A 14,003-nucleotide genomic window follows, 5' to 3' on the forward strand; every position below is an offset into this window, starting at 1 on the left:
TGCTTAGTTGATGAATATTTCATTTGAAGGAAGATAATGTGAGGCGTGACTTATTATTTCAATTAACAAACATTGTGTTTGTTCGAAAACCTGACGCTGCGTTCAATGTATGTTCCGAGAATTGCCAATAATGATAAAATAAACAGTTCCATTGTTCAAGTAGACAGTAGCCGATGGAAATGTTCGTATTTTAAATTTCATTTTTTCTTATCCTTTAAATGTTCCTTATTTTATAAACGAGATTTCAACAAACCCATAAAAAAAAGTCGTAAAAAGAGAATGATTTTTCAAATATATAGAGAAATGATTTTTTTTAATTTTATGCAACAAAGAGATTTTATTTGTTAATACCATTATCAAGTATAATTCATTTGAATATTGATTTCGTTGAAAGTTTATCTCGGAAATTAATTCGATTTTAAATACAATTTATAAAGCTATTTTTTCTTAATGGCATTTAATGATATTTTCTGAAATAGCTGTTCTAAAATGTAAATGTCTCAAGTCTATTTTCATTCGCTTGATCGGTATATATTAACGCTAGACGTAGACTTTCTATCGCTTACTCGAAAAATACGGATATTTTTTGTCAAAATTAATATTTATTTCTGTTTTAGACAGAAGCGTGATAAATTTATTTTGATTATTCGAATTTAAATTACAGTGATTTCTATTAAGGATGAGTTAATTTTCAAATTCTCGAATACGAATCTTCGCAAGGTTTTGAAACACGTGGAACCTTGAAAGGAATTCGTTGTTTTCGAACTGGAATTAACACTTCCTATACATAAATCTTTACTTGCCACAGTTGAACAATATAAAAACAAGGACATAACAAACAAACATGCAAAAATATTAAGATTCTTTAAGAACACACGCGAAATCTTCCAAAGGCTGAAAAAAACCAAAACCGGTTGTCGCACTAAATACTCAAACATACACACGAATCAAACTTTCTTCGTTCACGCTGCAAACGATTCTTTGTTCGTTTGTTTTCTTAGTTATCGAGAGTTTCGAGCCAAGGAAAAAAAGTACGAAATTCCGGATTCTTGAAAATCAAAACTTTTTTGGGTTTCGAAGCCAACTATAATTTATACGTATTAAATATGTACATATACAAGCTAAATCAGGGATCATCCAAATATCTCCGCTATATTTTGCTGTACAAAAAAAACTTCTTAACACAAAATTGCACTATTTTAAGAGGCAAACTCAATGCTGGAAATATTCTTTTTCAATGATCATTTATTTATGAGGCTTCAAGATTATTGCTATTCTTTTGTCATTAATTTATATTTACTTTTAGATATTCTTGTAGAACTCTTGATTCAGCGATGCATAGAACTATACTATTATGATCATTATTAGGATACATGTAATTGAAACTTCTGAATTTCACGCGTTACCTCATCGCGTGGTTGTATGACACGCGCTGTCATAAATTACGTAGCGCGCTAATTTAGACGTTCAAATATAAATTAATGAGTAATTCATAATACAGCGAATCGCTTGAATTTTTTCCTTTAGTTCATTCAGGCGTCGCGTGAAAGCTAAACTCGCGCAGAATGCAAGAAAATCAAGATGAAATGTATATCGTCCTGTAGTGCGAATCAGTATAATAAAATAGTCGCATAAAGTTCAGAAACTCTAATTAAATTCAAGCGCAAGACAATTTATTGTTAATGTCTCAATAAATGATCAGACTGAGATAGTTTTATGACCCGTTGAATTCGTTTTTACAGAAAAAAATGTGAATTAATTACAAGAAGAGTGCTATAAATTATTTATATGGGATAATAAAGATATCGAAGATATTAATCACTGAATATTTACTTGAACTCTCTTAGCTGCCCTCCAGATATAATACATCAGTCGAAGATCTAAAAAAACAAGACTTCAGATAGTACCACACTCAGACACACTATCACACGATCGGCAATCAATAGATGTCGTGATTATTCTCGCAGGTTCCTACACCTCTCTTTTAATCACTATTGGATTTGAAATTAATCCTAGCGCTTTGACAAACGAAACTTGTCTGCTAGTCTGCAACAGCTTTGTAAAAACATCGGCAATCATTTCTTTCGAACACATAACGTAATTCTACAATAGACGAATCTATCGCTTCTCGTACAAAGCGATTTTTGATGTCGATATGTTTGGTTCTGTTATAAGGAGTTTGTTCCAGCGTCCAAGTTAAAGTCGCCTGATTGTCATTGAATAATTTTATACATAAATTTTGATCAATGATTTCATGTAAGAAGTTTTTTAAAAATTTAGTTTCCCTACATGCTTCTGAAACAACTATGTATTCAGCCTCGCTACTGGAAATGGCTTAAGCACGAAATTGGACCATTTCCTAACAGAAATATGAAACCTGCATAAGATTTTCTATCTATGGTGTCGCCCGCAAAATCTGCGTCAACGTAGCTTGTAATTTTCATATCTACTTTTTGATAACGAAGTCTATAATTAACAGTGTGTTTGAAATATCGTAATATTCTCTTAGCTGCAGTCCACTGCTGTTCCCCGTAAGCATTGTTAAATTTACTAAGGTAGCTAAAAATGTGAGATATATCTGACCTTGTGCAATTTGCTAAGAAATTCACTGACTTTGATTTCTTTTTCTAATCGTTTTCCTGCAGCATAGGGAGTACGCGCTCATTTAGATTAAATTTATACAACAATTCCTCAATATACGATTTTTGATCTACACATGGATTATTTTTATCATAAGTTAATCTCATACCTAATATAAACTTTGCTTTCCCCAAATCTTTGATGTCAAATTGCTGTTTTAACAAATTACTTTCTTTAGAATTTTTGCTAGAACAAAAACATGTCATCAACATAAATTGCTACAATGATTTTTGAATCACCCATTCCCTCATGATAAACGCATATTTTACTCGCGCTTGAATCCTAATTTAATGAAGACAGAATCAACTTTGTCATACCAGACTTTTGAAGCCTGTTTAAGCCCATACATAGCAGACTTTGTTTTCGTTGCTGATGTAGCCTTCTGGTTGCCCCATATATATGTCTTCCTTTAATTCTCCATTGAGGAAGGCAGTAGTTACATCCAAATGATCAGTCTGCATTCCTGTTTGTATTGCCAGAGATATTAATAGTCTTACAGTGGAGTATCTGACAACAGGAGAAAAAATTTGATTAAAACCTAGACCATACGTCTGCAAACAAAACCTTTGCTACTAATCTTGTCTCGAATTCGGATGAGTTCATCTCCATCCTTTTTTATCTTGAAGATTCACTTACATTTGATTAGCCTTTTACCTTCGGATAGGGTAATCACTACTTGATTTCTTAACAGTGAATTATACTCTTTGTCCATTGCTAGTTTCCATTGATCTTTGTTATTGGAAGTTCTTCTACACTTTCGAGATTCCGATTGATCACTAGAAAAGCGTGGTGTCTTACCATACCTGGAAATTCTCTGTTCTCTTTGTGGATATCTTTTGTTTTCTGGCGAAATCTGAACAGTTGTTTCGTCCGTTGAGTTGTACCCTAAGTGAGGTGTCTGTTTGTGATTCAGAATGTGCACCGTTACTTGGTGAAGAAACGTTGAAGTTAGTTCCTCCTGTTTCGGCTCCCTCTGACTCTACGTTCTCATTTTCTTGACTACGCTGTGGAGTACCTAAATTTTTGTACGAGGGAATCTGTTGCCTTCCGAATTTTTCATAGGCTACCCTGTAAAATTACGTCTCTCCCTTTGAGTATCTTTCTTGGATTCTTTGGATCTTTATTAATTTATATCCTTTGGAATTCGCGCAGTATCCGACGAAGATACATTCTTGGGCTTTGGGGTCAAATTTTGTTCGTTTTCCTTTGGGTACATGTAAATAAGCTTTGCACCCAAAGACTCGTAGGTGAGACAAGTTTACCTTTTTGCCGGTCCAAGCTTTGTACAGTGTCTTGTCTCTCACGGCTTTGGAAGGAGATCGGTTTTTCAAATAGATCGCAATTTGTACCGCCTCTCCCCAAAATCTCGAATCCAATTTACTATGGTTCAGCATACAGCGAGCCTTTTTCACAATTGTCCTGTTTGCTCTTCCTGCGACGCCGTTTTATTGCGGGGTGTGTAGGGTATTGTAGTTTGGTGCCGTATTCCTTTGATTTTCGTTTACAAATTGCCATTGTCGGTTTTTATTGTTTTTATTTTTCTTCATTTCTCGTTCTCGGCCTAAGCTACAAATTTTTTGAAAGCCATTAATGCATCGCTTTTCTTTTTAAGCAGATAGCCAAAAGTCATAGATGAAAAATCATCAACTAGAACGAATATATATTGGGCTTCCGATCAGCTGAGAGTATTAAATGGTCCGCATAGGTCAGCGTGTAACAATTCTAAAAAATCATTCGCCCTTTGTCTAGTTTCATGGCTAAACGGTTTCTTAGTTTGCTTTCCATTTATACGAGCAACGCAGAGTGACCGGTCGTTTGACGAATAATCGACTCCAGTCGCTAACCCTTTGCGTAATAATACCATCTATCGTTCAAATGTCCTAGTCTTTTGTACCAGAGATCTTGGTTATTTGAACCATTCGTTTCAAGATAGGCTGAATTTGAACTCGTGTCTAACTTGTAAAGGCCATTTTCATTAGATAACCGGTGGCTATCGGACTTCCGAAAACTTGAAAATCGTTTCTCAGATATATTTTACACTTGGTATCATCGAATAGCATGTAATATCCTTTATTTGCCATGGCGCTTACAGATAGTAAATTCGAATTTAAACTTGGCATGTGTAAGACGTTTAAAATATTGTGTTCGGACTGACCTTGTAATTTTATGGCGACACATCCACTTCCCATTGTCTCCATTGTTGAGCCATTACGCTACCGTAATTGTCTGATCCTGATTCTGTTCATAGTCTTGAATCCATTCTCGATTCGTCGCTCTCGAGCCAACATACCAATTTTGTTAACTCGAACTTGACGATGATGTGCATATTAAACTCCAGTTCTTGTTGCTGGAATTTTTCGAATTTCTGAAAGTATTAGCAAAAATGTCAGGTCTTACCTTTTTTTGCATTGAGTTGAGATGTGATTTATGCCGTTACAGGTAAAGCATCTTATTTGTTTTTCATAAGAGCTTTTATTTGGCCGTTTGTAATCCGATTTCGTTGCAAATGTCACTTCAGAAATTGTAGAAACAGCCTGTTTTTTAACGTCTTCTAGCAACAGTTATTTGTTATCAAGTCCGTTGTGATCTGAACCCTTGAACTGTCCAGTGCCATGACCATGGGTTTGCATTCTTGAGGAAGTCCCGCCAAAATGATTACGGCTAACAGCTTATCCTCTATAGGATTTCCAACACATCTGCAAATTTTTTTGATACAGAGAGTGCTTCTGCAACATATTCATTCATATTGTGAAAGTCATTCTAGTCAATTTTTAAAAGAGCTCGCATTAGATTCGAAACGCGTGGTAACCCTCTGTCTTCATAAACTTGATTAAGAATCGCCCAAACATCCTTGGCGATAGTGGTTAGTCTAAAATGTACTTGACAATGTGTCTTAATGTTTAGACATATGGCCGCTAACACTTTTTGATCTTTATTCGTATCCACGGTTCCTGTACTTGTCACGCATTCCCAAAGATCTATTCCTATGAACGTCGATTATAGCATAAGAAATTTCCACGATGCATAATTATTAGAGCCATCTAATTTCGGATCGATTATTTCCCATAAAATTAACCGTCGTCGTGGGTTGCGTAGCGGTGGCCGCCATTTCGTGAGCCATTTCAAAAAATACGTTATTTAGTACGAGAGAAAATAGTTCGAGAATATCTATTTTCTTTTTAAGATACAAAGTAAAAAATTTAGAACTTGCTCTTCCTACTAGTTCAGTGAAAATAGTAATTGTGAAAACCCACCGACTTACCGATTTAATTTTTCACTCCACGTAGTCGACTCGCCAGTTCCAGCCGCTAATTCTATTGATTGTGAATAACGACAATTTGCGGTTCGATTAATCCACAAATATCTTTTAAACTTTAATCCCACCCTGGGCCCATAACCTTTGTTGTAAATTAATTATGGGATAATAAAGATATCGAAGATATTAATCACTGAATCTTTACTTGCACTCTCTTGGTGTCCTCTGGATACAGTACATCAATCGAAGATCTAAAAAAACAAGCGAAGGCACCAGACTTCGTGACCACAGATAGTATCACACTCAGACACACTATCGCGTAACACACACATCACACGATCAGCAATCAATAGATGTCGCGATTATCCTCGCAGGTTCCTACAAAAAGTAACAATGATCTTTGAGATCTCATGAATAAATAATCATCGGGGAAAAAAATATATTTCCAGCATTACGCGCTCTACTTTTAAAGTAGTCCTTAGAAGTTTCTTTTTACAACAAAAATTAGCGGATGATCCCATTTAGCTGGTTCATTCTGCGTACGTATTAAATACGTATTAAAAGCTTAGTATTAACTGAGTTCTAATATTAACTTATTAAGGGAAATTAAGGAACCCGGAAATTCCAAAACTGATCCTTAATTTCTTGATATATGTATGTTACTGTTAGAAATGATAAAAATAGGCCGTGTTTTCACTCTTTCATATAATTCCAACCCAGAATTGGCTTGAAATCGTGAGGGTGCTGCAACTTTCAAAATGTACATACACACTACAAATACAGTGGATTTTTATTACTTTTTATACAAAGTAGGTTGATGACAAAATTAAACATTACAAGCAAATATAGATAAGTTAATAAATATATTTATATGTCAAGGAAAATTGGGGGTGCTGCATTTCCGCAGTGCCTATACTCGAGCCGCCCTTGCTCCAATCATTATTCAAACCCATTATTGCATTTCAATTTGGTCGGTGTAACTTTTTCGAAAGTAAAATGATTGTTTACTCTATTTTGCGTTTTAAATTTATTTCTGCAAATAATCAATTTGGTCGGTGTAACTTTTTCAAAAGTAAAATGATTTTTTAATTTTATTTATTATTTCTACAAACAATTTCCTGATTTAAATAATTTCTGATTCTGCTGAACAAACCACACTTTGTGCCGCGAATATTTGCCACTTTATCTCGATGAATTAAATAAAAAATGATTTGCAAATCGTTTTTATTTGGCTCGGGCATTCAATGGACAAATGATGAAACTGTTCATGTGTTTATATTGTATCGCTATAATTGCGATATTATATAATACATGATAATTTAAAGGATATGGATATTATTCGAAGGTTTTGCTGATTGTCATTTAGTTGCAAATCAAATCGATTAAAGCAAATGCAACAACAATTTTCTAGGATGGCATTGATTAATCAGGTCTCGGTCCATTATTTATGTTAATATGTTTTTTTTTTTTTATTTCTACTTAACCCCACAACTGAAACCGTTTCTATTCAGTTTAAATCACAGTGATGCGCAAACTGATGAAGATGTTTACGAAACTGATTTTATAAATCGTAGGCATTTTTCACAATAGGTGATCAATCATTCTTCTCAATAGTGTGATCGATCATTCTTCAAAAGAAAGACTTAAATTTTCAAATACCAATGTCATGTTATTTACTTATTTGAACCGGTATTTTTTTTTTTTTTTTTTTTTTTTTTTTTNCTTTATGGACACCCTGTATATTTATATCTTTTAATAAACCTCTATATGGACATTATTAGTAATGGTGCCCATATAGAGATGTATTAAATGAGGCAAAGAAAAAAACTTAAATATATACGTCTCATTTTGTAATAATATCTACCTATCTGTCTTTTCATTTGCATTTGTAATAAATTTTTGAAATTGTAAAGAGCCTTTATGGACACCCTGTATATTTATATCTTTTAATAAACCTCTATATGGACACTATTAGTAATGGTACCTATATGAAGGTGTATTAAATGAAGCAAAAAAAAAAAAAAAAAAAAAAAACTTAAATACATACGTCTCATTCTGTAATAATTTCCACTTATCTGTCTTTTCATTTGCCTTTGTAATAAATTTTTGAAATTGTAATGAGACTTTATTACGTACATGCTGGTGTCGTCCCGCAGCTCCTCGCTTTCGAAACAGGCGCTCGTGGTTGTATCGAATCAGGCCGTCGGTCGTGCACAAACCGTTCGTACCGATCGACTGCGCTCCTCGTCTCGACTACGCGTGGGACGCTGCAGCTCCGACGCCGAATCAGGTATTCTTGAAGATTCTTTCTCTCGGAAATCGTCGATTTCATTATTATGATTGCCATGTTTTCAGCTACGATGGAAACCGTTCGACGTGCCGACCAGGCAAGCTGCCGAGGTAGATTTCGTCCAAGGTCTGCACACGATATGCGGCGCGGGGGATTGTCGCGTCCGCCAGGGCATCGCCGTTCACGTGTATCTGTGCAACGCCTCAATGAGGGACAGGGCTCTCTACAATGCTGACGGAGATTTTCTGATTGGTGCGTACGACACGTACTTCTTCTCTCCTTTTCCCCGTTCTCGAGATCGACGCGTGGTATGTTGCAACATACAAAAATAATACAATCGTTCGATTGATCGAACGAAACACCGCGTTGTTCGCAGTGCCTCAGTTGGGCGCGTTGCTGATAACCACGGAGTTTGGCAAGATCCGTTGCGAGCCGAACGAGATATGCGTGATCCAGCAAGGCATGCGATTCAACGTCGCGGTGTCCGGCCCATCCCGGGGTTACATCCTGGAAGTGTTCGACGACCATTTTCAGCTGCCCGAATTGGGGCCAATAGGTAAACTGGATCGCTAAACTCGATAAAACAGACAGTCCGATAGACAGTGGCCATGATTTTCCTCCCTCTTCGAACAGGAGCGAACGGCTTGGCGAATCCAAGGGATTTTCAAACTCCGGTCGCGTGTTACGAGGACCGTGAAACAGATTACGAGGTCGTTTGCAAGTATCACGGCAAATTGTTCGCCGCGGAGCAAGACCACAGCCCGTTCGACGTGGTTGCTTGGCACGGGAACTACGTCCCGTTCAAGTACCACCTCGACAAATTCATGGCCGTTAATACGGTTTCTTTCGATCATTGTGTAAGTGCGCGAGTGTTCGTCCTCATCGATCGTACGAGTATCGATCCAATGTTTTCTGTCCGTAGGATCCGTCGATCTTCACCGTGTTGACGTGTCCCTCTGGGAAAGCTGGCACAGCAGCGGCCGATTTTGTGATATTCCCACCACGGTGGTCCGTGCAGGAGCACACTTTTCGGCCGCCTTATTATCATCGTAAGTGCGTAGAAAGTCGGCTGTTCGGCGAGATCGCGAAAAAACCAACGACCGCTGCAACGCGACGGAGAAATCTCGAGAAATAGCGATCGTAAACGTGGCCGCCGCTGTGGATCCGTATTGACGATACTTTTCTTCTACTTCTCCCTTTGCTCCTTCGCATCCCGATCTAGAAACAAACAAACAACAAAAAGTAGTTGCAATCGCGAAAGTCACTTTTGCTTTCGCTATAACGCTGGATGTTCGACGTTTCGTTATGCTAGAACGCATAACGCAAAAATCGTATAACCGAGATATCGGTGAAAACACGGAGTTTTCTCCGCTGATATCGATCGACTTCCTTTTTTTCTTTCACGGCTATCATTCTGCCGTTTCTTTTCACGCGAAACCTGTAATTTTTCCTTTCTCCGATTCCATTTGCTCCCTCTCCCTCGCCCCTTAGTTCCCACTCTCTCGTTCTCGTTAATTCAAGTTAATTCAAGTCGAACAACATCAGATCTTACACGCGTATTTGTCTGCTCGATCCGCAGGGAACTGTATGAGCGAGTTCATGGGCTTGATAAAGGGACGATACGAGGCCAAGGAGGAAAGCTTTCATCCAGGCGGTGCGTCGTTGCATTCCATTATGACGCCACATGGACCGGACGCCTCCTGTTTCGAAACTGCCTCCAACAGCGAGCTAAAGCCCGAACGTGTCGCCGACGGGACTCAAGCCTTCATGTTTGAGACATCTTACAGTCTGGCGGTGACCAACTGGGCTGCCAAACTCACCAACAAGTTGGACGACGATTATTACAAATGCTGGCAGTCCCTCAAAAAACATTTTTCGTTCTGAAATGAATACAGTCCTTGGCTTAATAATATATCGCTTTTCAGAAGGGCATTCTTATTTTTCCTATCCCTCCAGTTACATGTTTTTACATTCCGTCGTATCCTATCTTGTGAAAAGAGGCGAAATGATAAGAATACAGGATTACAAGTAATTATGTAATTACTAGATTCGATTTTTCGTTTGTTCGTTCGTTAGAATTGTCATTACTTACCTTAGTCATTCTTCCTTCTTTCGTTTCATATATATGATAATCCATTTAACCACGGACTGATTGCGGACCATAACGAGTGACCAAACCGTATACAATAATTCGTCGCTTTCTTTTTGAACTCGCCGGCATAATATAGAAATTATTGAGAAGTAATAAATTTATTATTTGTTTTGCCTGAGTTACACTTAAAATGTACTTAAAATTGAGAAAATATAGCAATTTAAGGACAAAAAATTCTCGACGTGCGTAACACGTCATTCCAGCGCAAGAGGTTAACCACTTTTGCGCTGCAACTGATTGCGGACCATAACGAGTGACCAAACCGTATACAATAATTCGTCGCTTTCTTTTTGAACTCACCGGTATAATATAGAAATTATTGAGAAGTAATAAATTTATTATTTGTTTTGCCTGAGTTACACTTAAAATGTACTTAAAATTGAGAAAATATAGCAATTTAAGGACAAAAAATTCTCGACGTGCGTAACACGTCATTCCAGCGCAAGAGGTTAACCACTTTTGCGCTGCAACTGATTGCGGACCATAACGAGTGACCAAACCGTATACAATAATTCGTCGCTTTCTTTTTGAACTCGCCGGTATGATACCACTGGATAGAAATTATTGAAAAGTAATAAATTTATTATTTGTTTTGCCTATTTTGTTTTACTTAAATATACTTAAAACTGAGAAAATATTACAATTATTGAACCAAAAATTCTCGACGTTATTTCAGCACAAAGAGGTTAAGTGGGACTATCTAAATATCTTTAATTGTGTGACGGTGCAAACAATATTTTTCGCCAAACACGAATTATTGACCTCGAAAGGTCAATAATGGGTAAAAAATTTTTTTTGTCCAAGTTTTAAAGTTTACAGGATCAGTGACAACGACGACCAAAAATTTAAGTTTTTCTACCAAAGAATAAACGGTCACTTTCGTATCGCTGCAAGAAAGATGTTTACGACTTACAAAGTCTAATCCGTGAAGATCTCGATGCAGAGATAAATGATAGGAGTGAAATTTTTTCTCCGTTTAATATCTGTATTATGCCAGCTTTAGAAATGCCACTCTCACGCTCAAGTTGCCTTAGACTCACACGTGGATTCTCCTTAATTTTAACAGTTTTTCTTTGTTTTTCTTTCGCTATGAACAGTTTTAGTTTCTCACACGTTTCTCACACGAAAATTTTTGATTACGATTAGGAAATCTGTATATCCCTGTACACTCTCAAATTTCTTCTTGCAAACACTTTCACTGTAAATGAATATGTATATCGATCTTTTTTTGCGATGAGCATTCCATTATGAATTACTATCGAATTACTGAACTACACCAATTGGAATTTCATGCTGCTAGACTATTTGATTGACGATGTGATAAATAGTAAACATGTTTATTTACATTTATTATTAGGTTGTTTGTTGTCGCCAAGATCTGTGATCTCGAACAGAGATAAATTTATACGTAAAATTTAAACTTTCAAGGTTATATTCTTTGCATATCTGAATAATGTTTTTATTCCGCTACACGATGCAATATGGAAAAATACATAGTTGCATGAAAAAAGAGAAACACGAATAATCTTGAAAACTCTGAAAAAAACGACCCTGTCAAAGAAGAATATTCTTACCAGTATATATTCTTACTATTGCCTATCAAGTTTCGATACCATTCACGTTAGGCGAAAAATAATTAATTTTTTGCATTGTCGCAATTCTAACGTATTCTTTTACCAGCTACACGATGCAATAAAAAAAAAAAGAATACATTTGTGTGAAAAAAATGATCTTGAAAACTCTTAAAAAAACGATCTTGGAAAAGAATATTCTCATCAGTTGTATTGGCCTTTCGATACTATCCACTTGAATGGATCATCCTGTCATATGGAACATCGTGTATCAATCGCTGACAGCAAAAATCGTACAAGCAATTGCAAAGCAAAGAAGAAACCAAAAAAAAAAAATAGTAAAAAAGGTGAAATATCGATGCTTCTGTACATTTTTCACATACTTGACTGCGCAAATAATGTAACTGATAAATAATCATAAAAAGTTTCGTGAACGAAGAAGAAGAAGATTTTAAGACGGGCCGCTTTATTCCCAAATTTTCTTCGCAAAGCTTTCATTATTATTATTATTTCCTGTTTACCCCTTTTGCTATCATTATTTTCTATAACTTACAATTTACCATCATTTTATCATTATCATTTATAATTTCTGTCTCGTTGTATCGAAACAATTTTCTTCCTGCATTATTGTATGTTTATCATTTATGTAAAGTGAAGCTGCTTCCAAAATTCCAGTCAAACCGGAATGGCAAGTGTCTGGAAATCTCACCGCAGTTTTTTTCGTATCTCTTGGAAACTGAGTCCGAACATCCGTATAGGAAAACGATGACCCTGGCAACGTGGGTCATCGTTCAAGGCCATTTCAAAGGACATCGGCCAGGAGCGTGCTTGGCGAAGATTACAAGATGATTTTTAACCGTGTCGTAGACGTCGTATATTTTGAACAATCTTTTCCCTTACATCCGCAATTTCTGAGACAATCAGAAAATCTGTCGGTACAACGAATTTTGCCAATGACTGTACGTTCGTAGCAATCTTACGGCGGCCAGATATGATACACTGCTCGACTCTAGGAATCATTATACACTGTCGACCAGGCCACCAATGACCAGATTTTCAACGATTACTAGATCCAAGCGAATATACGAATGCATCTCACGTGCATGTATAATCGATAAATGGCAAACAAGAACACTGCGTTTCATAATACTCGTGGAAATGTTCTGTACTGACACTGAACCTGTTCACACATTCGCCCCATGCTACAATTTACATATGTATTGCGTTTAATAACTTAACATACATCGAACGCATATATAAATAAACATGCAATGCGTTCGTTTTCTTTTTTTCTTTTGTCAAGTGTTATGTTCAAGTGTTATATATTTGCATCGGACACGTCAACACAGAAACATAATCTGAACATGAACGTAACGCAGTCACATTTTTTTCTATTTTTTTTTTTTTTTTCATACGTGGAGGAAATCTTGCATAAGACAGCCAGCCCATGTTGCGGAGCTTGGTAGTGTCGGATTCCTACTAAGATTCCGACTAAAACCTGCATCGTGTACTGATTCTCCGCTACGGGACCGGAATATTCTCCGCTGCTTCTTTCCAACTGCCTTGCGGCTTCTGTTCTGCTGTTTCTTTCCTTTCCTTTGGTCAGCTACCAATGCTGCACCGCGTCTTCTGGTTTTCTTGCCGTTTTCTTTTCTAGTTTTCTTTCTAGTTTTCTTTTTCCATCCTTCGCATCTTTCCTTTTGTTGCCTCATCGTTCGTCGGGATAAAGAGGTTACGGGTACTCCGCGATCGCTGGGCTCTCCTATATCATGCGAAGTCACATGAGCTATCACATCACGTATTCATGGTAGCGCGTAATATTGAAATTTTAACAGTTAGAAAGGCAAGAAATGAAAGTTTTTATCTGAGTTTTCAGGTGGGAAAGATTTGTATCTTTATTAAGTGGCTAATCTACTAGACTAGTATTAAGAAGCCATAATGAGTCGAGTCGAACTTTGATCCGGCGTTTTGTGGACTGCAGTGGACCATGCAAGCAGCTTCTCCAATCTTCCTATGGCTAACAACAAGCCAAAGCTAAAGAGAGATCGATGGAGAGGACCAAACGTGGTCTAAAAAAAAACGTGGTCCGTTTTT

General features: G+C 36.8%; 1 protein-coding gene across 1 annotated transcript; it reads left to right on the forward strand.

Moving 5' to 3' along the window:
• Window positions 1-7,857: 7,857 nt before the first annotated feature.
• Window positions 7,858-10,253, forward strand: LOC122535609 (homogentisate 1,2-dioxygenase-like). Its single transcript, XM_043667292.1, has 7 exons — window positions 7,858-7,890; window positions 8,010-8,186; window positions 8,252-8,438; window positions 8,563-8,742; window positions 8,820-9,043; window positions 9,109-9,235; window positions 9,766-10,253. Exons 1-7 carry the CDS (start codon window positions 7,858-7,860, stop codon window positions 10,068-10,070), a joined length of 1,233 nt encoding a protein of 410 aa, XP_043523227.1. The 3' UTR covers window positions 10,071-10,253.
• Window positions 10,254-14,003: the final 3,750 nt, after the last annotated feature.

Source organism: Frieseomelitta varia, unplaced genomic scaffold (assembly GCF_011392965.1).
Source record: "Frieseomelitta varia isolate USP_RPSP 00005682 unplaced genomic scaffold, Fvar_1.2 scaffold_742, whole genome shotgun sequence".
Lineage (NCBI taxonomy): Eukaryota > Metazoa > Arthropoda > Insecta > Hymenoptera > Apidae > Frieseomelitta > Frieseomelitta varia.

What these genes read in the sequence shown, in the direction of transcription:
- LOC122535609 (XM_043667292.1), top strand. Translation starts at nt 7,858, where the DNA reads ATGGACACTATTAGTAATGGTACCTATATGAAG. An exon ending in GCCCGAATTGGGGCCAATAG is followed by an intron (nt 8,743 to 8,819) that starts GTAAACTGGATC and finishes CTCTTCGAACAG; the next exon opens with GAGCGAACGGCTTGGCGAAT. An exon ending in TCGGCCGCCTTATTATCATC is followed by an intron (nt 9,236 to 9,765) that starts GTAAGTGCGTAG and finishes CTCGATCCGCAG; the next exon opens with GGAACTGTATGAGCGAGTTC.